General features: G+C 37.8%; 1 protein-coding gene across 4 annotated transcripts in view; it reads left to right on the plus strand.

Annotated features, from left to right (window-relative positions):
- The window catches only part of col11a2 (collagen, type XI, alpha 2), a 47,030-nt gene extending 24,226 nt beyond the window's left edge, over nt 1-22,804 (plus strand). For all 4 annotated transcript variants that reach the window (XM_042011680.1, XM_042011682.1, XM_042011681.1 and 1 more), the window contains 56 exons: nt 1,138-1,179; nt 1,530-1,592; nt 1,759-1,833; nt 2,155-2,241; nt 2,662-2,718; nt 2,940-2,993; nt 3,155-3,208; nt 3,519-3,572; nt 3,829-3,882; nt 4,001-4,054; nt 4,143-4,187; nt 4,308-4,361; nt 5,064-5,108; nt 5,290-5,343; nt 6,326-6,370; nt 8,350-8,403; nt 8,511-8,555; nt 8,773-8,826; nt 9,004-9,048; nt 9,152-9,205; nt 9,344-9,451; nt 9,974-10,027; nt 10,170-10,223; nt 10,384-10,428; nt 10,739-10,792; nt 11,180-11,224; nt 11,323-11,376; nt 11,565-11,618; nt 12,603-12,656; nt 12,831-13,028; nt 13,791-13,844; nt 13,977-14,084; nt 14,215-14,322; nt 14,552-14,605; nt 14,741-14,794; nt 14,932-15,039; nt 15,193-15,246; nt 15,352-15,405; nt 15,657-15,710; nt 15,819-15,872; nt 15,982-16,089; nt 16,164-16,217; nt 16,404-16,457; nt 16,536-16,589; nt 16,829-16,882; nt 17,324-17,431; nt 17,512-17,565; nt 17,726-17,887; nt 17,990-18,043; nt 18,147-18,182; nt 18,290-18,343; nt 18,441-18,726; nt 19,018-19,127; nt 19,455-19,523; nt 19,707-19,943; nt 20,036-22,804. In XM_042011680.1, coding sequence (XP_041867614.1) covers nt 1,138-1,179; nt 1,530-1,592; nt 1,759-1,833; nt 2,155-2,241; nt 2,662-2,718; nt 2,940-2,993; nt 3,155-3,208; nt 3,519-3,572; nt 3,829-3,882; nt 4,001-4,054; nt 4,143-4,187; nt 4,308-4,361; nt 5,064-5,108; nt 5,290-5,343; nt 6,326-6,370; nt 8,350-8,403; nt 8,511-8,555; nt 8,773-8,826; nt 9,004-9,048; nt 9,152-9,205; nt 9,344-9,451; nt 9,974-10,027; nt 10,170-10,223; nt 10,384-10,428; nt 10,739-10,792; nt 11,180-11,224; nt 11,323-11,376; nt 11,565-11,618; nt 12,603-12,656; nt 12,831-13,028; nt 13,791-13,844; nt 13,977-14,084; nt 14,215-14,322; nt 14,552-14,605; nt 14,741-14,794; nt 14,932-15,039; nt 15,193-15,246; nt 15,352-15,405; nt 15,657-15,710; nt 15,819-15,872; nt 15,982-16,089; nt 16,164-16,217; nt 16,404-16,457; nt 16,536-16,589; nt 16,829-16,882; nt 17,324-17,431; nt 17,512-17,565; nt 17,726-17,887; nt 17,990-18,043; nt 18,147-18,182; nt 18,290-18,343; nt 18,441-18,726; nt 19,018-19,127; nt 19,455-19,523; nt 19,707-19,943; nt 20,036-20,182 — 4,152 coding nt within the window. In that variant the 3' untranslated portion in view covers nt 20,183-22,804. The remainder of the gene's footprint in view (nt 1-1,137; nt 1,180-1,529; nt 1,593-1,758; nt 1,834-2,154; nt 2,242-2,661; nt 2,719-2,939; nt 2,994-3,154; nt 3,209-3,518; nt 3,573-3,828; nt 3,883-4,000; nt 4,055-4,142; nt 4,188-4,307; nt 4,362-5,063; nt 5,109-5,289; nt 5,344-6,325; nt 6,371-8,349; nt 8,404-8,510; nt 8,556-8,772; nt 8,827-9,003; nt 9,049-9,151; nt 9,206-9,343; nt 9,452-9,973; nt 10,028-10,169; nt 10,224-10,383; nt 10,429-10,738; nt 10,793-11,179; nt 11,225-11,322; nt 11,377-11,564; nt 11,619-12,602; nt 12,657-12,830; nt 13,029-13,790; nt 13,845-13,976; nt 14,085-14,214; nt 14,323-14,551; nt 14,606-14,740; nt 14,795-14,931; nt 15,040-15,192; nt 15,247-15,351; nt 15,406-15,656; nt 15,711-15,818; nt 15,873-15,981; nt 16,090-16,163; nt 16,218-16,403; nt 16,458-16,535; nt 16,590-16,828; nt 16,883-17,323; nt 17,432-17,511; nt 17,566-17,725; nt 17,888-17,989; nt 18,044-18,146; nt 18,183-18,289; nt 18,344-18,440; nt 18,727-19,017; nt 19,128-19,454; nt 19,524-19,706; nt 19,944-20,035) is intronic.
- The last annotated feature ends 1,728 nt before the right edge of the window (nt 22,805-24,532 follow it).

Genomic DNA, 24,532 nt, shown 5'->3' on the forward strand with positions numbered 1-24,532 from the left:
TAAGTGCTCCTTTGGCAGAGCAATTTCACTTGTTTTGTTGTAAAAGTTAAAGCAGTATGAACCCGAGAAGGTTTTAAAGCACCAGATAAATTTACAGGAGGTGCAGATTACACCAAACCCAGTTAAAGATGGGAATTTCTGCTTCTCTGTCTGTCCATCCTTTCTGTGATCCACTGCCTCTATTTGCACAGGGATGATGCTGAAGAAACATTGCATTTATAAACAACTATTATGAATGGCATTTAAGACAGCAGCTGGTAGTAGATTTATATTAAAACAGGTGTAACACATCAAATTGAAGTTATAAAAGTTGGACCACAGATTCTAGTCAAAATTATCTAATCTGTGGTTTAGTAAGGGCTCTACTTTACATATTTTGAGCCCAACTATCCCTTATTTCCGTCTGCCAGCAGAAGCTGGTGAGTAAAAGAGAAAGTAGGACAGAGGAGGGAATGAACAGTTCCATGGGGTTGTCAGTGGTATTGTTCATGAGTGTTATTTCACTGTGTGAACTCTTCTTTGATTATTACTAACATGAGCCAAGTTGGCAACTATGATTATTACGACTCTTATTTTTGTAGCTTTTAGAGATAAGTGGTTTATAGAGGAACCTCAGTCATCAGCTCATCTAAAATGAATATCTAATCAACTGATTTAGTAGGTATTTCCAAAATTATGGTGCTTCAGAAGCTGGTCGTTAAGTAGACAAAATATAGGTTTTATTATTCTTTCAAAGTATAAAATGTTGATAGAAACATTAAATTAACATTAGTTAATGATTTATTTATTGCAGGGATTGTGAAAGATATCTTTAATATTACTTGATAAACAGAATTACCATCAAAATATACAAAAAAATCTAATAATTTATATTTTTTGTATTTTGTAAACAAACCTTTTTAGCTGCTTCACATTAAGAGAGTCGACAACATTTTTTTCTGTGCATATTTTAGTCCCAAAATGCTTTATAGTTGTGTAGATCCATCCCTGAAAATATTATTAGTTAATAACATTAACTCAAGTCCTATAAAATAGTTATAATTAAAAATTTAAGTTTAATTAATATAGGACTGATTCCCTTTTCAGGTTTTGACCTCACTTGCAGCATTTTAACTCTGCTTATCGTAACTGTTCCAGGGAATGCTGATTGAAGGACCTCCAGGGCCTGAAGGACCTTCTGTGAGAAAATTACAATTTCTTCCTTGTTTTTTTCTGAAAAACATGTTTTTTCCCCTAAATATTGTTTTACCCTGAAATCTGCTGAACTATGTTTGCAAATAATTTTTTGAGTTATTTTATGTTCTTTATAATAATTTCCCCTTGTGGGATTATTGAAGTATTCTGTCTGTAGGAACACGGTGTGCTTGTTGACAGTATTAGGCAGTGCCATACGTAGTACAGAATTAAAGTATATCACAGATGTCACATTTTTGTGACATTGATATTTTGTCATGTATTTTGATGACAATTTTTTTTTTTAAATCAAACCACACTTTCTGATTAAAAAATACTTTGTCTTCCTTTGTCAGGGCCCTACTGGACCTCCTGGCTCGTCTGGACCTCCCGGCTCTGTGGGCGACCCTGGAGAGAGGGTGAGTCTTTTTCCCTTTAACTGAAGAATCACAGCTTTGTGCTGAATATGTTTATCACTGTCTCTGAAACATGACTGGTCACCACAGTTGATCTTTGCAAAGGGTCACAACTCATTTCTCATCGTTGCTCAACCTCAGCTTACCGCTCCATCTCTCCATCCTGCAGGGTCCTCCTGGTAAGGCAGGTCTTAATGGGGCTGATGGACTTCCTGGACCTCCTGGAACCTCAGTGATGCTGCCTGTGAGTTGCTAATTTTTTTATCCTCAGTTAAAAAATGGAAAGTATCTAAATATAAATAATGTCTGCTTTATTATTTGCAGATATTTCATGAAAACCTTTAAGATGCAACGTTTATGATATTAGGTTTAACTCTTTATACACACAGCTGTTGTAGGGGATTGAAGCTGGTTTATCTTCGATAACCACATGAAAACCAAATAAATACAAACAAGCCAGAGGTTTCTTCAGGGGTTGCAGCTAGACTATAACCATGTGACCATATGGTGGTGTGTTTGTCATTTTTATTAGCTTAAGTAATGTATTTTTCTTTTCTTCTTGCAGTTCCGCTTTGGTCAGAGTGGAGGAGATAAAGGTCCCGTCGTTTCAGCACAGGAAGCCCAGGCAGCAGCCATCTTGTCTCAGGCCAGGGTCAGTTACTCCTTTTATTTTTTATTTACACAGTGCAATTAGTTTTTCAAAAAAACTTTTAATACCTTCCAGTTGGCAAAGTCAATGTTGTACCAGCCCTATGAATTATCCAAACATGCCTAAGTAACTTAACTGTACACACCATATAAGATACAGACTCTAAAAAACATTAATGTCAGTCGCTATAAACAAGCAGCATAAAAAATAAGTCATTTCTAAACATAAATAGAAAATATAATATACATGACAAAGACACACAGGCTGCTTTTAACATAAAGAAAAGAAACTTCTGACATATTTATATTAACATAGTTTTATGCTGGGAATATGCTCTGTTATTACTCTGTTATTACAAGCTGCTGTGTGTTTCTGTCTTTATTTATTTATTTATTCTTTATTTTGAAATTTTGCTGTTTCTAGATGGCTCTGAAAGGACCTCCTGGACCGATGGGATTTACCGGACGCCCTGGACCCTTGGTATGTTACCTGTCGTTTGCGATCTTACCGGTTCATACGAGGCTGTAGTTACTGCTGACCGTCACAGAGAAAGGTTTTAATCTGATGACAGGTCTGTTATAAACAGCCCCATGATCATCGCACTGCAGCTACTTTTCTTTCTTTTTCTTCCTTTAAATCACATCATCACTAAGAGCCCTAAAATGAAGCTGTTTTTGTGATGATGGCTTTGTCGGTTTCAGGGAAGTCCGGGAAGTTCTGGTTTGAAAGGAGAGAGCGGAGATCCTGGTCCTCAGGTAAAACACTTTGCCTATCTTGACCTCTGACCTCTCGTCAGAGTGATGACAGAGTCAAGTACAAACAATAAAATAATGTAATGAACTGTCTTATAGTCTTTTCTTCATGTTGTAATTAAACCATCTCTGCCAATAAGATCACAAACATTATTTTTTGTTAGGGTCCCAGGGGGCCACATGGTTTGCTGGGACCTCCTGGCAAGTCAGGAAGAAGAGTGAGTATAAAGTACCAGATTTTTCAATGAAGTTATTTTTGTTCCCACAAATTTCACGCATGTGTGGAAAAGCTTGTTGCTCAAAGATCATTATCTTTATTCCTGTGGAGTGTCAGCAGTTGACAGAGCTGTCGCCCATACGTTTTACATCTCAAGAAGTCAAGAATAGATTGTTTTCATCAACACAGAGACTCATCTTTTTAATTCTTTTTACAAACATGCCCTGACACAGAAAACATGGATTGAAAATGGACACTGTGTCACATTTATAGTATTACTTTCAAACATGTCCCCACTCTGCTCCTAACAGGGTCGTGCTGGTGCTGATGGTGCAAGAGGAATGCCAGGAGAGACTGGAACGAAGGTATAATAGTGTCTCTTGTGTCGTGATTTGATTTATATCAAAACTGACACTAATGCTTTGTAATTTCTACTCCTCAGTAGAAATCACAATCAGATCTGCTAGCATATCTGCCTCTTTAGCTTTTAGATTTATTGCACTTTTACTTCTTATTTTATACCTGCATCCAAATCAGAAGTTCCATCATCAGCTACTTTTTCTTAACTCCATCAGTGATGCATTTCTACATTCTATATATATGACTTTACATTTTCATCAGGGCGACCGTGGTTTCGATGGTCTTCCTGGTTTGCCTGGTGACAAAGGACACAGGGTGAGTCAAACAACACTATTAGTAGTATAAACTAAATCAGTTGTTTACTATTAACGCAACACTGTCTCCAACTTTTGAATATCTGAGTCCTCATCCTTCCACTCTTTCACCTTGTCAGGGTGACCCTGGACCAATGGGAATACAAGGATCTACAGGAGAGGACGGGGAGAGAGTATGTGCATTCCAGAAATGAATCTGAAGTCCTTCTGAAATCTCTGTTACCTTTTCATCCTTTACATGTTGTGTCTGCGTGTTTATAGGGAGATGATGGAGACGTTGGACCAAGGGGTCTCCCAGGTGAACCCGTGAGTGTTTCCATGACAACCAAGCAAATTCTGTCAGCTTCATTTTCATTCTTTCTAACTGACCGCTGTTATCTCTGATGTGTTTGTGTCTTATTTGTCACTCCTTGTGTCTGTTCTTAGGGACCTCGTGGTTTGCTTGGACCCAAAGGTCCACCTGGAATCCCTGGACCACCTGTGAGTAAAAACCATTTCAAACCACACTGAACTGTTTTATTTTTAGTAGTATTAAATTATTCCTCTCCAACCACACAACATCCACATCTCCTAAAACAACTGACTGTAGCCTCATGGATGGTCTTAGATAAACAGTAATCTTAAAATGGCCATTAAATGTCTCCACAAGCTTCTAAAAACAACACTAAGATACTCAGAGTTCAGATACCAAAGTCTCAGTTTTACATCCATACCTTATATTCGTATGTAATGGTACTGTTTGACTAAAAGAGTTGTGCTTTGCCCTTCTTTAAGCGTTCATGTGTTTGCACTCCCTTTTCTATCTGTGTGAGCTTGTTTAGCTTGTATAGTCCCAAACTGATGCAGCAGAGCAAGGAGTGTCATATTTGTCATATCAGACACTTTCTTCATTATCACAACCATTTGTTCACACCTTCTGTAAATGGACACTAATGTTTACAATTCATGGACTTCCCCATTTAGCGATAGGATGGAAGTACCTGCTGATAACCACAAATGTAAATAAAGATGTTAGTGTCATCATCAAAGTCTGTAATTGGCTGTGGGCAGGTGTGCTTTTAGTTCTTTCCTGCAAAAATGTTCTTAGGATAGAAGCTGACACTTGAAGTAAATTAGTTATTGGTACAGCATGTGCAACTGTGCTTATACTCTGTGAATCTTATGTCCATCCTCTCTTCTTAGGGCGTACGAGGAAATGACGGACCCCATGGTCCCAAGGGAAATTTGGTCAGTTTTGATGTCATTATTTAATTCATATATGTAGTTTTGACTCTTCAACTATAAAGAACAAGCAGCATGTGTCTAATTTTTTATGTAAAATTATTTTCTCTATCTCTTGTATTTACTTTACTTGCTTTCATTCTTTACATTTGTCCCTACTTAACATATTTTTCTTCATATCTCTTAGGGTCCTCAAGGAGAGCCGGGACCTCCTGGTCAGCAAGGAACACCAGGAACTCAGGTGAGACATTTTCACCCACCTGTGAAATTAGACTCAGTGTCAATGTGCTAAACAGCGAAGCTTTTACTAAAGGTGTGAATATTTGCTGGTTTCACAGTTTGATTTGATTGTGATTCACTTGTAAACATTCAATTTATTTCAATTTCTTGCTTCTGCAAATTACTACAGAGATCCATAAAGCCACATTTAATTAGCAGAAACAAGCAGACCGAGCAGTCTGAACTCAAGTTTATTTAGAGCTTATAAATGTCAGAAAAATCTTTTTTTCCATTAAAATGTTTGGGGATTTTTTTTTAGTTTTTTTTTTTTTCTAAGTACCTACATCTCAGCAACCCACCTCTTTACTGTACACGTTACAGCTGATTAAAGACAATACTCTTTTCAAAAGAATAGGTCTTTTAATCCTAAAGCCACTTCAGATTTGATTATTCTTTCCCTTTCTGAGCTTAAGAGTTTAAGAGCACCGTTTTCAGCTCCTTGTCAAGTCTTGACTGACTAGTTAAGCTGCTGTGTTCCTTGAAGTTGCAGATGTTTGGTGAAGCTATGAAAATGTGGTCTGCCATGTTTTTAATTTATATTTTTCCAAGGTATATTATATAAAATGCATTTTATTTAGTTTTAACCTTCTTGTAAGTGAATAAAATCTGAAGTATCATCATGTGTGTTTTCAAAAACATTTTTTAATCTCTTGCTGATGAGCATAAGCATAATGTTGATACCCTGTAATGTAACCACTACTTCATCTTTCACAGTAGTTAAATATAATGTACTGATATAACTCTACAACTTCAGTGGTCTGTTGAGCTTGAAAATAATCAAATAATGACTGTATACTTTAATTCCAAATAGTTTACAGTGTTTTGTTTCTCCATCTATGCAGAATCGTCCATGTTTGCATTAAGAAACACCTTAAAATCAATAATCAAGTACACATCTATTATGTATAAACTGAGCAGAGATCACATGTTTTCTGTTTTTGCAGGGAATGTCAGGACCTCAGGGAGCCATTGGACCCCCAGGAGAAAAAGTAAGAGATCACAATTATTTTTTATCATAGAAATATAAAAATATTGGAGATACTGGAGGACGACTTTATAAGGGACAATCTATACCAAGAGCAATGCTTTTTCTCACAGCTTTGTATAAAGTCCTCTAGATCTGGACCCAATCCAAATAATTTTTCCTTTGTGCTCAAAAAGTGTCATGAAGGCATGTTTGGTGGTGTTTTCCCTAATCTCACTAATAAATAGAGATACAATCATATGACAATAACCTCAAGCAAGAATAAAGTAAATAAATTACTCTCCTTTAAAATTACAGTGTGATACAAGAGGTTTGTGTTTCCTGAGAATCCTGTTATTCAAGCAATATGAGACACCCCCCCCCCCCCCCCCTTTTAAAAAAATAAATAAATAATATGGATTTTACTTATATTATCCTCTTTATTAATAATGAAAAGATGTAAATAGGGGCCGCATTTGGATGGAATTGTTTAGCTGTAAGTTTAATTCCTCAAGTATACAGATATTTTTATTCAGTAGATAAATTAGCTGATACAGTTTCAGTTTCTCTTATTTACAAGATTATACTTAATTAAATGTCATTTATGTAAGCTGGAATCTCATAGATCCACTTAATAATTTCTCTCTAGTTGTCTGTCTCTCTATTTTACTTTACAAGCATGATACCACTCTTTTACCAGGCTGTTAATAGACAGGTTTGCTGTCCTGCTGCTGTGCTTGCTGGTTATTGTTGAGGTCTACTGTGGCACAAAAACAGAACTTGGCTGTTATTATTCTTCATTTCGTCTGTGTTTTCATGCTGTTACACGTTAAAATGTCAGCTTTGAAAAAGGTATACTGAGCTGCAGCTAGCATCTCACACTGGGTGATAAACTCCACATAGACCATCAGGTTTCATGTGTTTCATTAAGTCATTATCTGAACTCAACATAGAAACTGCAAATGACTAGCCTGTTTCTGTTCACAGGTCAAATAAAAACCAATCAGCACCTGTAAAGTTCAGTAATTTATCACTCTGGAACAATGGAAGATAAAGATGAAGCAGATGATAGCAAGTATTTTAGTGGAATTACACCTCTTCTCTGTCACAATGAGAAACTAAAGTTCCAGAAATTTTATCTCTGAAGAACATATGAAACATATAATTTTACTATTTGTTTAATAGCTGATAACTGAAATGTAGTCATGATAAAATCATGCAAAGAGCCGCAGCTGTTGGCCTGTAGCTCGCTGTATTTCTTATATTAATGAAAACAATAGATAGTATAATACCATTTTAATACTCCTACTTGCGTGGGACCTTGTACAATCCAGTTTCCTCTTCTGGTTCAAACATGAACAACTGAATTTTTCCAGTATGAGAGACGGCCATGGTGTTGGGTAGGGGAGACGGGGCGCTGTCATCTGCTGGTGGGTGGCAGCGTATCCACGGAAAGAGAAAAGAAGCTGAGGGCCATAGGAGTGTTTTGGGGAAATTAAAGATGCTGTAGTGAAACTAGAAGTCTATCAAACAGCATGTAAATATACCTATAAATAGAATTTTGACTTCCCTGTATGTGTGACTGGTTTCACAAAATAGACACAAGTGCTAAAACGCTGTATATTAGTTCAGTTTTCACCACTTTTGTCCTCAAGGTAGCCATGTTTTTTTATGTCAGAGTTGGAAAGTTTCTCCCATGTTCTATGAAATCTGACGTTGGGGGGTGTTTCTACTAGAAACTTAAAAATTCAACTTTTCAGCTCAGATGGGAAACCTCATGATGTTACAACCCTCTTGATTTGGATAAAACCTACACAATCTAAAGTTCAGCCTCAGAAGAAGCTAAATTAATACAGTCCGATTTGTGATCTGTTTAAGTCTAAATGAGGTCTAGATTCTACTTAGATTTTATTTCCTTATTTCATGTGGATGGATTATAGATGTAAGACGTATTTTTCATTCAGTAAATTATTAAACTCGTGACCACTTTGCTTTCCTCTCCAGGGTCCCACCGGAAAACCAGGTTTGCCAGGAATGCCTGGAGCTGATGGCCCTCCTGTACGTCTAACTTTTTAAATTATTTTGTCTATTTACAACTTAATTAAGTTTACTATCAATACTACATAATCCTTCTTATGATTGAGCTCTTTATCTTACCTTTTCAGGGCCATCCAGGAAAGGAGGGGCCTTCTGGCACCAAAGGAAACCAGGTGGGTGTTCTCTATAAACCATCACACAACAACTTTTCTAACAAGCAAACTTTTCACCAAATTATTTTTGTTCATAAAAAGATGTGTGTTAAATCATAGGATATTCATAAAAAATCATTATAGTAAATGGAGAATGGATCAATAGAGCAAATAACTCTACTTACAGGTTTGTATTGTACTGTAAACTAATCCTTCTTCTTTCTTCGGCCATGTTCAGGGTCCCAACGGTCCTCAGGGAGCTATCGGCTATCCTGGCCCTCGTGGCATCAAGGTCAGTGCACTTAATTTAGTGATAATTCATCAACATATTCATAGAAATCAGCAAAATGTCTGGTTGTTGTTTTTTTTTATTAATTTTTGGCTTCTAGCCACCAAGTGAACTAAACCAAAGTCTGTTTCATCCCTCGTGCTACATGTCAGTGTGATGATTCATGCTGTTTGATTGCAGGGAGCACAAGGAATCCGTGGACTGAAGGGCCACAAAGGGGAGAAGGCAAGTAAATTATTACAGTTTAATGTCTTACATCATTACGTATGATGATGGCGTGTTCGCAACCTGTTAAAAGAAAGAAACACATCTGTGTCTTTGTTTATAGGGAGAAGATGGCTTCCCTGGAATTAAAGGAGATTTTGGTGCTAAAGGAGAGAGGGTAAGATAAAAGAACAGAGTAACTGTGTTCTGTTCTTACTAATGAACCTGAGATAGTTTCATGTTTGCTGCCTTTTTTTTAAATTTACATTTACATTATTGCAATTTTTCTGATGGCTGTTCTGCATCGTGCTGGCAGGGTGAGGTTGGAGTACCAGGGCCCAGAGGAGAGGACGGTCCGGAGGGGCCAAAGGGTCGTGTTGGACCTCCTGGTGAACTTGGACCACTTGGACTTGTTGGAGAGAAGGTATGGTTTTTATTCAACCACAAGATAACATGACAATCTCTTTCTTTTTCAGATGAATACTTTGTTTTTAATTTGAATATAAATTCTGTTGAAACTGGATAACAGATGTTTGCTATAAAATACAAATATTACCAGATATTTCCAGATCCAGTAAAATTGGTAATAAATTAGCTAAGAAATTTTAACTGTGGTGCCCTCTTGTGGTCATATGTGCACATCACAGTATTTTTATTTTCTATTTATGCTTCTATTGCATTTGCACGAAGCCTAAACATTTAATTTATTATCACACTGTTTTCTGTAGCTGCTGCCATGTGCTAAAGTAGTTATTTTTCTTTTATTTTATAACAAAATACATTAATGTGACAGCAACAGATTTATAGGTTAATACAGCACAAGACTTGCTGGTTGTCACTACTCCAGATTTGACTCCAGTCACCAGTAACTTAGTTACTGGTTCTGTTGTGCAACAGATTATTTATTACAGTAGTAATTTCCAACGTCGTCTCTGTGTTTTTCCAGGGTAAACTTGGTGTACCTGGACTTCCTGGATATCCTGGAAGACAAGGACTGAAGGTAAGAGGAACTCATGTGCAGCATCTTTCATTCACAGCGACTCTTTTACACATCCATATTGATTTGTTTTTTATATTTAGGGTCACAAGGCCTCTTCAGGCTGAGAAGCAGTGCTGACGAAAGATTTTGATTTGTTTTTTAGGGATCTCTTGGATTCCCTGGATTCCCTGGTTCGAACGGAGAGAAGGGAACAAGGGTAAGAAGTCGTATCAAAGATTTTACTTTACTAGACTGACAAAGTCAGTATTAGTGATGAAAGCATTGAGTTTGAACCACAGTCACAGATGATGTAGATTAAGCTACATAGACCAGTCACCTCAGTCTAAATGTATCTAACTTTTTCTTTTTAAATTTAGGGTCTTTCTGGAAAAGCAGGGCCAAGGGGACAAAGAGGACCAACGGTACAGCTTCTCATTTATTAACTCATTTATATTTCACTCTGTTTTGTTGTCTGTCCACCGGGTTATAGAGTAACTGAACACCAGGTAAAAGCAGAATTTCTCTGGCTGACATTTTCAAGCCTCTTGCAGCATCACTGAAGGATGCAGCAGTTAGAAGTTAAACTGGGGCGGTCAGCAGAGACTAGACTTACAAAGGGTGTTGAGTTATTCTTTAAACATTGATTTATTTTGATTTCATTAATTAATCATTAGAATTCTGTCACTTTGAAGATGGTTTATTATTTATAATGCTTGTTTGTGTCTCCACCAGGGCCCCAGAGGACAGAGAGGACCAAGGGGATCAACTGGGAAACCAGGAGCAAAGGTTTGTTTACACAGTAAATACATAATAATTCTTAGTCCTCTTTTAGCTGTTCTATTAGTTTTTAGTGTAATTGTTGCTGATGGTTGTTTTTGTCCTGACTAACATCATTGCTGTTATTATTGTCACATTTTATATTTAATTTTTTTTGGACTAGAATTTCAAAGTCAGTTTTCTTTTTCTTTAACAGTTTCAAATAGAGTGACAATTATAAATTCATCATTTTCTGTTTTGGCAAACATGTTACCTTCATCTGTAGATAAGTACCTGAAAGTAACCTGACAGAAACAAGACTGATGCACATCCCAAAATGCTAAATATAATAAAGAACATTATTTTCTGATTAAAAAATATTTGTTTTATTTACTGTGTTGTATTATTTCCTGTTAGGGAACATCTGGAAGCGACGGCCCTCCTGGTCCTCCTGGAGAGAGGGTGAGTGTTTGCACATTAGATTTAAATCTGTGGTAATGGTCTTATCCAGTTTGGTGAGATGGATCTCTGATATGTTGTCAATGTTGTTGTCTCACCAGGGATTGCCCGGACCTCAAGGAGCCAATGGTTTTCCTGGACCAAAGGGACCTCCTGTAAGAAAATGTTTTGATTCAGTTTCTTATTGGCTCGTTGTAGCTACTCTGTAATTTCATGTTTTTACTGCTGGACTTTTATTCAAATATGTTTACTGCTCTCTGTCGATGTCCCTTCTTATTTGCTCAGAAGAGCTTTGTTTAACTTTATTTTTATTTTACTTTATTTGATTAATGTCTCATTGCAGGGGCCACCAGGAAAAGATGGACTGCCTGGACATCCTGGACAGAGAGGAGAAGTCGTACGTTCTATTCTATTCTATTCTATTCTATTCTATTCTATTCTATTCTATTCTACAGTCATTTAGCAGACGCTTTTATCCAAAGCGACTTACATTTGAGAGTAAGAACAACACAAGCATGAATTCAAACAAGATGGGACATCATAATTAAGTGATAGTCAGACCGCTTTTGAGTCCAGTTGGACCCAGGTGCTGTCATGTAGTGCCAGTGCAGTGCATGTAATTAATTTTTTTTTTTTTTTTTAGTTTTTTTTAGTCATACGTTTTTTTATTTGTTTGTTTTGTTTGGTTAAATAATGGTTGAACATATTAGGCTGTAGGTTAGTTTTCCAGCAGGAGAAATGATGTGCAAGTTTTTACCATTCTGTTAAAAGAGGCTTTCATTCAGGATTATGTTCAGGATTTTATACAATAGAAAGCATATATGATTAAATATATGTTAGAAAATGTTGTGTACTCTTAAGAAACATGATGTTGGACTCCATGTGGCATCAGCTGTGGTTGGTTTAATCTCATTCAACCACATTTATATATCTTTCAGAACTACACAGTTAATATAAACCTTAAAGCCACTGAAATATAAAAAAAAGGATTATAACATTATAACTTTCCTTTTGATGGTTATTAAAATATTTCTCATTTCATGTTTTAAATTTCTAGTTTTATGTTAATTTTCAGTTGGGTCCTTTTATAATAGAAACGGTAGAAATGACCCTTAACATAACTTTAAAAATCCACCAGAATCTAATACCACAAGCTTTATACTGTTATATTTCCAGCTAAGTATTAAATGGACAGAAACACTCTTTCAGTTAAAACTGTTGTTTTATTCCAGTTTCACTTTCACTTTAATCAGTTTCAGAGCAGGACTGTGATGAAGATTTGAGCTGGTTTTTGGGAGACAAACTTCATGATACACCTGAACAGCAGAGTGAAGTTTTATTTACTTTTATAATATTTATTTACTGAGTTTTTCTTCTACAGGGTTTCCAAGGTAAAATGGGTCCACCTGGGCCTCCTGGAGTTGTTGGACCTCAGGTGAGTTCATGGTGCAAATTTTTCCTAATCAAACCAACCTCCATCATTTTTCTTTTAAATCCATTTTATTTTCTCTTCTTCACATCCTCTGTCCATATTTTGCTCCTTTTCACTTCATTTCTTCTTCCTCCTCCAACATCTTCCTCTTTCTGCCCTCCACATTCATCTTTCCAGGGTCCATCAGGAGAGACCGGCCCTATGGGCGAGCGTGGCCATCCCGGACCCCCAGGTCCACCAGGAGAGCAGGGACTTTCTGGTCCCTCTGGGAAGGAGGGCACCAAAGGAGACCCTGGACCCCCTGGAGGCCCAGGAAAAGATGGGCCCCCTGGATTGAGAGGCTTTCCTGGAGAGAGAGGACTACCTGGAACCCCTGTGAGTCTGACCAAGAGAAATACAGCATACATCACCAGACTTTTAGAAAAATGTTGATAGAGACCAGAATTTTCACTGTAGCTCTATAATTTATAGAGAAAGTCTTTCATACTTTGCAAACGTAGAGGTCTCATTCCTGTCATCTGCAGGCTGTGGTCTACCGAGCATCAATATTACATCTTTAGTAGTTTGATAACATAATCAAGCTTAATATGTGTGTTAATCTGTTACTGCTTCTAAAGTTGTAAAGAGTGATACATAAAATTAAATTTAAAGAATATATTTATTTACACACAATCTTTATGTGATCAAACAGAATAATTTGTTTCAAACGTGGTATATCGTATAGTTATGTTGTGAGTATTATAATTTGCTATTGCGTAGAATAGAGTCATTTTACAGTTTTACTAAAGCTGGGTGGGTGTGCTGGGCATGTATGAGCTACAGGTGCCTGAAATACTGATAAATACATATTTATAGCACCATGAATATTAAATGAAGGAAAGGTGTTATATAACATCTAATCTGTTGAAATGTGTGAACTGATTTATTTCTGTAGAAAAACTTTAAATATTTAAAATATCATTTTAAAAAATGTAATTTTGGTTGACAATGTTAGATTTTAGGAGTTTGATCAATTAAATGAGATATATTTGTTTACTTTTTACATGCTTTTCAGTTTGATATAAAAATGTTTAGTTTAAAAAGAAAGGTCTTAGCTGAGGTGAAATTTGATTTGTTCCTCTCGATGTTCACTTCCAGGGTGGTGGAGGACTGAAGGGAAGTGAAGGACCACCTGGACCTCCTGGACCTGCTGTACGTTTCAAACCTTCCTCAAAGTTCATTTTCATAAAATCCAAATCAGATATTCATCCAACTTAACATTTAAGTATTAACTAGATATTAACACCCACTGTAATATATACTGCATTTCATGTACTGGTGTAGGGTTCCCCTGGTGAGAGGGGCTTAGCTGGAACTGCTGGACCAGTTGGACCTCCTGGCAGACCAGGCCCTCAGGGGCCGCCTGGACCAGCTGGAGAGAAAGGAGTCCCAGTGAGTGTTCTTGAAGTTTTCAACCTAACGTGCAGCAGACACACGTTTGACATAACATTAAATAACATCCCAAATATACATTCTCTGCCCAGGTTGAGGAATTCCACTTTTTTGTCTTTGTCCCGTTCAGGGTGAAAAAGGTCCTATTGGCCCAGCAGGTCGGGATGGAGTGCAGGGTCCTGTGGGTCTGCCTGGCCCTGCTGGATCTCCTGGAGTCCCTGGAGAGGATGGAGATAAGGCTAGTAACTACAAATTACAGTCCTGACACATAAACTCTGATATGTGGATAATGTATAGAATAAATACAACCCATTTATTAACCATGTATAGGTTCTACTTATTGTTCTAAAGACATAAGTTGACATTGAATTATCAAACAAAGACAAATTAAACCTAAATGAATCCACATAGAATAGTATGTACCAAAGTCTTGTGTAACTTTATAATAAAACAATGTGTTGTTTCAGGGCGAGGTCGGAGAGCACGGTCAGAAGGGCGCCAAGGGAGGAAAAGGAGAGCATGTGAGTCATTTAATGATGTTTATTTCTGATGGTAGAGGTCAGAATGTATTAAAGGAAAATAGTCTGATGAGGTTTCTCTGTTGATCATAGCACTGATTTTGAGTAACTCATGGTTTATTTATTATTTATTGTTAGGGTCCTCCCGGTCCACCTGGACCAATGGGTCCCGTCGGTCAACCTGGCGCTGCTGTGAGTAGAAACACTACGATGGTTTTACTTATTTCCATTTATAGGATTTTGGAGTTTAATGCATTTGATGTTGATTGAGCTCACGCTCAACACATATTCTTAACTTTTGGTCTAATTTTTCTTCTTCTGTGGTGCAGGGTGCTGATGGAGAGCTTGGGCCGAGGGGGCAGCAGGGGCCTTTTGGAGCTAAAGGTGATGAAGGATCTCGAGGATTCCCTGGGGCCCCAGGACCCATCGGTCTTCAGGTAAAACAACACACAGTAGTTGTTTCAGGGGCAGATTGTCTCAGATCTGTCCTCATTTTGACCTTGATTTGTTCTTTTTTAACTATTGTGCTAAGTTGCTAATTTAAGCCACAAAGAAAAAAAACGTTTATAACTTCCTGCTTTGTTCTGCAGGGACTGCCTGGACCACCTGGTGAGAAGGGAGAGACGGGAGATGTTGGAGCCCTGGTGAGCTTAAAATAAATTATTACTGTAACAACTGCTGATGTGACTTCTTCTATTGAAATAAAGTCCTAAACAATAATGAAAAATAATGTCTCTTCCTATTCTCAGGGTCCTCCTGGCCCTCCAGGACCCCGTGGCCCTGCTGGACCTAATGGAGCTGATGTGAGTTTTTTTTTCTTTTCAGCGCATTGCAAATTTTTTTTTTTTAATGTTTGTTATTAAGTTCCCACAGAAAAACTCCATCAAGCTGTATTTAACAGAGTAGATGTGGTGTAACCAGTTTTTATGTTTGCAAGTAGAAACTAAATTGGTTGCTAATAATCATTTTCATGTAAAAAAAATTCAGTATTAATTCATTACTATCATATTTTTTATATCTAATTAGTTTTTGTTTCTTTGTTTGTGTTTTTCAGGGTCCTCAAGGTCCTCCTGGTGGTTTGGGTAATCCTGGGCCCATTGGAGAGAAGGTGCAAAACTGGAGGAATATGCCGGCATAAACTATATTTTTCCTTATGAAAGAAGAGGTGATTAAAGTATTTTAATCTATATTTTAATTCTCTCTGTTTGCTCTACAGGGAGAGCCCGGTGAGGCTGGACCACCTGGAATCGTTGGAGAGCCTGGAAAGAAAGTGAGTACACGAGTCCCCGACCCAAACACTTATATACATAACTTCATAAATTCACTGAACCATTTATTCCATCGATGACCAGCAAACGTTTGTGTGCCACTGTTGACAGGGTCCTCGTGGAGAACGTGGAGAGAAGGGAGAGGCTGGACAACCTGGAACTGGTGGACCTACTGGAGGACGGGGAAGACCTGGAGACGATGGACCCAAAGGAAACCCTGTAGGCCACATGCAGTAAAACACTAGTAAACACACCGCCGCACAAATGAATGACTTTAAACATGGTGATTTCAGGGTCCTGTTGGTTTCCCTGGTGATCCTGGCCCCCCGGGTGAGGTTGGACCCAGAGTAAGTGTCTTTTTTTAATGCTTATCACTAAACTAAATATTTCTGTTAGATTTTAAAGCTCTGTTGTCTCTGGTTTTCAGCTCCCAGCTGTTCAGTTCAGCTTCTGTCCATCACACTTTGTTTTGAGTGTTTTTTTTACCGAAGTGAACAAAAAAAGACCCTAATCCTGGTCCACTTTGCTTTTAGGGTCAAGATGGTGCCAAGGGAGAAAGAGGAGAGGACGGTGAACCAGGAGAGTCTGTAAGCCAACAGATCTAACAATGGAGATTTTAATTTGTCTCAGTTCCCTCAATCTGATTGGACTGTTTCTTTTGACAGGGCTCCCCAGGACCTCCTGGTGAGAATGGACCACCCGGTCCCCCAGGAAAGAGGGTAAGTTCAGTTTCAACATGACCGTCCACTGAGGACATTTCCATGGCAACAGCAGAGATGAAGTTGAGAACTTACATTTCCATAATGCATTTAATCTGCTTCTTTCTTTTAGTTATTCATTTATTAAACTATTAGTCTGTTTGATTAACAGTTTAAAGATTAAGTCTGATCACAGTCTTATAAAACCTGAAACTACTTAATATTTTATATTTCTTACATTGATAATGTTGTTTTGTCAGGGTCCTGCTGGAACAAGAGGACCAGAGGGACGTCAAGGAGAGAAAGGAACCAAAGTAAGTCCTCAGCTTTTCAGTGGATTTTTCCAAGTCTTCCATACAATTTAATTAATTATATCAGTGCTATCCATCAGTATAAGTGGTTCTGATTAGCTGCAACAGACATGAAACAGAATATTTCATCAACTTCAGTTACAACACTATCACACAGCCTCTCCAACCTGAATGTGCTATGCTTGGAAACTCTAAAAAATTAGAGCTAGTTTCAGGAATTAATCTCTATCTCAACTATAATAATAATAATAATTTATTTTTTATAGCCCTTTCCAGCAACCCTCAGGTGACCAAAGTGCTTTACAAAATGTAAAATATTACTAAAGCTAACCACACAAAAGACATTACACATAAAATACGGAAATATCAATGAGTAATAAAAACATATGAATCTAGGAATACCTTTATTGTCTAATTAGTATTGACTGTCATCACCATTCAAAGGGAGATCCAGGTGCAGTTGGGCCTCCAGGAAAGACTGGCCCTGTTGGTCCTCAGGGTCAGCCAGGAAAACCAGGAACAGAAGGTCTCAGGGGACTCCCAGGATCAGTGGTAAGTTATTCTTTTAGTGGTTAATGTAGCAGGCAGCAGAGTTTTAGACCACGTGTTGAAGGTGTTTCTCTGTGTTTCAGGGGGAGCAAGGATCTCCAGGACCTGCTGGACAGAAAGGACCACCTGGACCTATTGTAAGACAATCGTACCTTTTTATTTTAACTGCTGTGCCCTTCAATCATCATTCAATTATCAGCTTCCCTCTCTTTTTATTTTCTTTTTATCCTCTTCCTCATCTCTTTCACCTTTTCACTGTCGTCTTCATCTGATCCTTCCTTTCTTCTCATCCTGCAGGGACCTCCTGGTTTGCCTGGTCTACGTGGAGATCCTGGTTCCAAGGGAGAGAAGGGACACCCAGGTCTTATTGGTCTGATTGGACCCCCAGGAGAGCAGGGAGAGAAGGGAGACCGAGGTCTGCCTGGGCCTCAGGGATCCACTGGACCCAAAGGAGAGACTGTAAGTCTGACTTGTGTCATATTTTAAGAGTTGCAGCTCTGCCATTATCCACGTTCATCACACAATAATCCACGAAAACTATTCTCATGTATTTTATTGTAGGGAATGTCTGGAGGAACTGGACCTCTGGGCCCTGCAGGTCCTCCTGGTCTCCCTGTGAGTTACTGTTCTTGTTTTATCCCAGATAATATCTTTTTTTATTTGCTCTCCTGATCCATTCAAATAACATCCTGAAACTAAAGTCTTGTTTCTTTTCCAGGGTGCTCAAGGTGTTAAAGGAGCTAAAGGTGCTACTGTGAGTAAACTACTTCAACCTGTGTCAAACACAGTTTGAGTTGAGCAGGTTTTCAAAGGAATATGCATCAACTTTGATTCTCAAATCTTTCCTCTTGCTGTTTTTAGGGTGGAGCTGGTCCAAAGGGAGAGAAAGGTGTACAAGGACCTCCTGGACTTCCTGTAAATACTTTGATTTATCACTTAAATTCCCTGCTCATTCATTTCACACCATTGTTGATCATGAGTCAGTAGATTAAAATGTAAACTTGCATCTCAGGGTCCACCTGGCGACGTCATTCAGCCACTTCCCATCCAGAGGAGCCCCAAGTCCAAACGCTCCATCGACGCCAGCCAGCTGCTGCCCGAGTTTGACCCTGACATGCCTGCTTCTGACACCGCTGGCACACAGATCCCAATAGGCAGCGAGGGCATGGAGGAGATCTTTGGCTCTCTCAACTCACTTAGACAAGAGATCGAGACCATGCGTTTCCCTCTGGGCACCCAGGACAGCCCCGCCCGCACCTGCCAAGACCTGCAACTCAGCCAGCCAGACCTTAAAGACGGTACAGGACATGAATGCCTTCTGCTGCTAATCGTTTCTCATGTTTTGGTTATGTCATTATCAATGAATGATGTTTAACAAAACCGTTTACACTTTTTTATACATTAAACTAATTTCCCTGTGCTCACCCTCACCACCATCTTAAAGAATAAACATTTTTAAAGATTACAATCAAATTATACTTTCGTCATAAGGAAATTGAAGCAAAGACATTTCATGGGCCTGTAAAAGTTCTAAACATGCTTTAACCAGAGTTTTTATGTGTTTTCCCACCTGTGTTTTCCCTCTGCAGGAGAGTACTGGATTGATCCAAACCAGGGCTGCTCCAGAGACTCCTTCAAGGTCTTCTGTAATTTCACTAGCAGGGAGACGTGCCTGTACCCCAGCAAGGGCGTCGACACGGTCAGTCCACCAAACCAGCAACACAGTCCTGTGAAAACAGGTGTTTTTAGTCCAAGCTGTTAAATAGAAATAAATTCTGATTGTACAGCACTAAAGTGGAGTTTTTTAGTCCCTGAATTTCATATTTTCTGGAAACAGTTTCCCCATTTCCCTTCTGTAAAACTATTTAAAGTAAAACAATAGCAGTGAAAATCGTATTTGAGAAAATGTGGTTCATGTTTTTGTAGATTTTTTGTGTTCTTTTATAAGAAGTTCAAACTTTTTCATGTAAAAACAAACTAAACTTGTCTGATTTATAATACTGATTGTGGGTCGTTCTGATGGCAGGTAAAGATGAGCTCTTGGGAGAAAGAGACTCCAGGGTCGTGGTACAGTCAGTTTACCACAGGAAGTAAGGTTAGTAATCTTCTATGACATGAAGACTCGTTGATAAACTGAACAGTTTAACCACAAAAGTCTGAACTTTTCTTAATTACCATTTATTTTTCTCTCATTTACTTTCTCTTCATGACTTCATTCATCTTTCTTCCTGACCTTCATGCAAATCCCCATCGTGGCTTTCTCTCCTCCTCCTCCCAGTTCTCCTATGTGGACTCCAGTGGCGAGCCCGTGGGTGTGGTCCAGCTTGGCTTCCTGCGTCTCCTGAGCGTCCAGGCCCGCCAGAACCTCACCTACCACTGCCACCGCTCAGTGGCCTGGGCTGACCGAACCGCCAAGAACAACCACAAGAGGGCGCTGCACCTCAGAGGTGCCAACAATGACGAGCTGAGCTACGAGACCAATCCTTACATCAAAGCCTTGGTCGACGGCTGCTCTGTGAGTTCATGGTCATACGTTTATTCTGCTGTTGAATCTCCATGTGACTGTTTAGAAACATCTGTGACATGCGTGTCTCCGTCTCTCTACAGTACCGTAAAGGCTTTGACAGGACAGTCCTGGAGGTCAACACACCACAGGTGGAGCATCTTCCTCTGCTGGATGTCAAGGTGTCAGACTTTGGGGAGAAAAACCAGCAGTTTGGCTTTGAAGTGGGACCTGTCTGTTTCCAAGGCTAAAAACACACAAAAACACACACCATGCAGAGAGCAACACATGCAAATACTCACATGCACACACATGCACTTAGAGACACACTTATATATGATCAACATACTTGCCCAGTAATTTGTAAATTAACTTGTAAATGATAATAAAACACACACATACCCACACACACACACACACATACACAGATGCTGTTGTGAGACAAACACACACTTATGTGCTTGGCGAAAGCAGCACTCTCCCAGCAACTAATGGATGTCAAAAAAGTAAAGAGGAGAGAAATAAAAGAAAACTTGTGAAGAGGAGAACATCGACTGGAAGCACAACCACGAGAAAGGAGGACAAAAAAAAGGAGAGCATGTTCCTCGGAACGAAACAGTGTTTTCTTCACCAGCAGTGAAACGGGTCGGCCTGAAGAGCGAGCTGGCAGCATGAGGCCTGAAGCCCCGTCTCCGATCCCCCTCTCACGCCTCTCTCCTCCCCGCTGACACACCTTTTTATTTCCACTCATTTTTCCTGCCCTACCTCCCCCTCCCTTCTCTTTCTAAAAAAAGGGTCACACTCGGACATTATCCTCATTTCTTTAATCCCACATTCACGCTGCAAGAAACATGAACTGTTAAATCATCTGTTTGCTTCACAGCTTTGGTGTTTGTTGGTCGTTCATTTCTTTGGACTTCCACTTAAAAAGTTGAATCAACTTTTTTATCCATTTTTCACCAAAGTTTCTTGTCATGAACCCAAATAAAATCTAAAAAAATGCCAAGCTGGTGGTTGAATGTTCAGCTGCAGATGATGGACATCTGGTCGTCTGTGTAAGCTATGAAATGAGCATCCAGTGATTTGTCAGTCATGTTGCTTACAGAGTGACCTTCGCATCATTGCCTCTCACATCACAAAGAACCAAAGAATTAACGCCACCAGTTTCCACTGAGAACACAGAGTCTTGCTTAATCTTCTGTTTATCTTGGGCTTCCATGTAGTGCCTTTTTATTCTGCAAAGTTCTCTTAACCACCTCAGTTTTTTTATTTCCTCTAAAAATGTGACTTCCGGCTCAAACTGATGATTAAAACTTGGTGCTTTTTAAACTTGACAATCTTTCCCAAACTCTGAGAGCAGAATAAACTTTAAATTCTATTTTTTGTTGGTATTGGACAAGCTGTTACATGCAGTGAAGCAGGAGAGAAGATGAATTAATGACTAGATCAGTGAAATTAAAGCCATTGTTTCTGTAAGCTTGCAGACCATGATGCTGATGCATTTAATGTTTCTGGTGCCTTTTAAACAAGTTTATTCTTAAATCATTTGTCAGGATTCCTGGGTGGACACCACACACCACTGCAGTATTTAAGGAGTCACTTTCTGGGTACTTTAAAGCTCCCATTGTTTTGTTTTTTTCCTGCAGCAGTGAATAAAACGCATGCTTTACTGAATGAAACTGTGGCAAGGTGCTAATTATACAAACATCTTCCATTTTCTTTAGACTCCTTACATTTTCACAAAGCTTTTTACTGGGAAAATGTGCATTACACTCCATTTGTACAGAGATAGTGATATTCTATTGTATTTATTTAAAACAAACAGGGTGCTTTGAGATTAAAACAAGAAGAATCAACCAACATTTCAGTCAGATGTGGTGTGTTTCAGTTGTATTTATTTGCTGCAGCTCAACTGAAGCGACTGATTTGCATGTTTAAACTCACAGCCAGCTGGAGGTGTGATGCTTCTATTCAAACCCTGTCCAAAAACAGCTTTTGTACAACCAAAGAATCTGTGGCCGTGTCTTCTTGTAATATCCCTTTTATCGTGTTTTCATCAACTGTACTGTACTGTTAAATTTTGCTTCCACTGTCATGATTAAATGGTGACTCTCCAGTTCTGTCACATCTCCTTGTTGCTGCTGTTTGACTCGACATCTGCTTGTTTCAGACTCAGGTCTTCGCTTTGCATCGCAGCAGTACAGTTTACCGAGTCGCTCCCTGCAGCCATCGAGACTCAGACACTAAATATTAACATGCAATCTTCTTTTCTTTTAATTTTCTATCTGAGACAACAGCGGGTGAGAGAACGGTTGTGAGAGGGAAGGGCCAAGTATACGCCCAGATGGTGTGAACAGTGAATAATAAAATTATGGGATTATTTTATTCCAGGATTCTGGGTTTAATTGTTTGTTTTGTATTTGTTTTTTCTTTTTTTATATAGCAGGAAACTGGGGAGACATGGCCAAAACATTAAGTAAACAAATTAAAAATCTGTCCTTCAGAGAGAATGACCTCAACTATTTGTTCTTATTGTGTTGAAATAATTTCAAGATAGAAAATATGGTGCTAAAAAGAGAAAAAAGTATTTTATAATGCCTGTAAGTAATTTTTTAAAAATTCTTGTTTCTGTAATATATAATCTTTTTAAAAAGAGCTGTTTGACTCTGTTTTTCTTCCAGTCGTCTCATTAGTAGTTGTAGTTACTGCAAATGACCACAAGACGTCGCCTTTTTTCAGATTTGGTAAATCTAAAGTTTATCATCTTGTTTACGCCTGAGAAAAAACAAACAACACACTTTCTTTGTAAGTGTAACGTTCACAAATACTTGTTAAAGATTTTTGTTATTAACATAAATGTAAAATATTGATTATTTTGGGGTTCTTTCTTCTTTTTTGTAGAAGAAATTACAGTATATGACAAGTTTAAAAGCCGTTTTAAGTCGGTACAGATCTATGAACGATGTATTTCTAGAAGATATTATAATTATTTAGTATTGTTAACTAATTAATCACATCAATTTCAGCATAACTTGCATTGGTGACTAAATTAACTTCTTTGTAAATTAAAAAATAAACTTTTTTTTTTTATCGTAGTTCAGCTTTTTCTGTTTCAGGCCTCTTGCTGCGTTTTACCTTTACAACAGAGAAACAGCGCCATCTTGTGGAAAGTTGGAAGTTAAGCTTTAAAATGATTCTTTTTATTCTGTAACAGAAACTTTACAACTTTTTAGGCAACAATCGGCGTTATTTGGGAAAAGCACACAGACAACAAACAGAGCAATGGTTCTCAAACTTTTCTCAACATTTTACCCCCAGAAGAATACATTTTCAGACCTGTACCCCTGTTCTGGGGTGTCAATTTATATTTTAGTCCAGGAGCCACATTTAGCCAAATTTAACTCCAGGCCAGTATAATAACAGCGTAATAACCTATAAATAAGGAAAACACCACATTTTCCCCATTGTTTTAGTGCAAAAAGAACAAGTACACTATCATGATGTTTACATTTAATGATCTTTAAAAAAAAAATATTATGAACAATCAGAAGCTTCTAGAAAAAAATAAGTGAAGTTTCAACAGTATTTTACCTCACTTACAGATTTACATCATTTTATTTTATTTACACATTTTTTATATTTATATATATATTACATCTAAAATGTAATATATATTCATTTTATAAAATTAATCTATAAAGAAATTGTTTCAAATTTATTTATACGATTGATCCATTTTATATATTTCTTAGATCAACTTTATTAACATATATTAAATATATTTTGTATTTCATTATGTTTATTCAAATTTAATATTTTATAAATATAATTTTTAACTTTATTTTTTCATTATATTTTATTTATTTTACATATTTACACATATATTTAATTTTAGCATTAGAACTTACGAACCACAAAACATTTAATCACAGGTATCTGGAACTGAACATACAATATTTCACATTATGATTAGAGTCACTTTTTAAGATCTAGAAGTTATTTTAAATGTACATAGGTGTTCATTTCTACATGTGTAGTAACCCTGATCACCTGAACTGACTCACCTCATAAAATAATACAAACTACTCGGCTCTATTATGTAAGAATAAAATAAAAACTATAACAAGTTATCCCCTTTTTTAATTTTCTCTCGTACATGTCTTCAAGTATCCCAAAGTAAGTCAGTGCCACAAAACAGTTCCTTCTAAGTCTTATAAGCAACATAATTAACTGTCGTAACTTTTGATATTTTGAATGTTTTCTTAAACCAGATTTGCATGTTACGCTGTGTCATGAGATCCAACGTCATCATCTTATTCAAGATACGGTGAAAATGCCCACGAGGTTATGGCAGAGCCTGTAAGAAGATGCGTTCCAGTTTAAAGCTAACAAATATAGAAGTGAAAGCCTTTTTGGGAATATAAGAGAATATTTTAATCTCTCATCTGTAGCTTCTAAATGATCACAACTTCAAATGAATTCAGCTCTTTCTAAGCCATCGTTGTGCCATCAATTCATTCAAACTGCACGAAGGCACTCGGAGGAAAATGTAAAGTTGTAGATACGTGGCAGCATTTTTAGCATCGGCCTCGATGTGTAGA

Source organism: Melanotaenia boesemani, chromosome 17, assembly GCF_017639745.1.
Source record: "Melanotaenia boesemani isolate fMelBoe1 chromosome 17, fMelBoe1.pri, whole genome shotgun sequence".
In the NCBI taxonomy this organism is placed as follows: Eukaryota; Metazoa; Chordata; class Actinopteri; order Atheriniformes; family Melanotaeniidae; genus Melanotaenia; species Melanotaenia boesemani.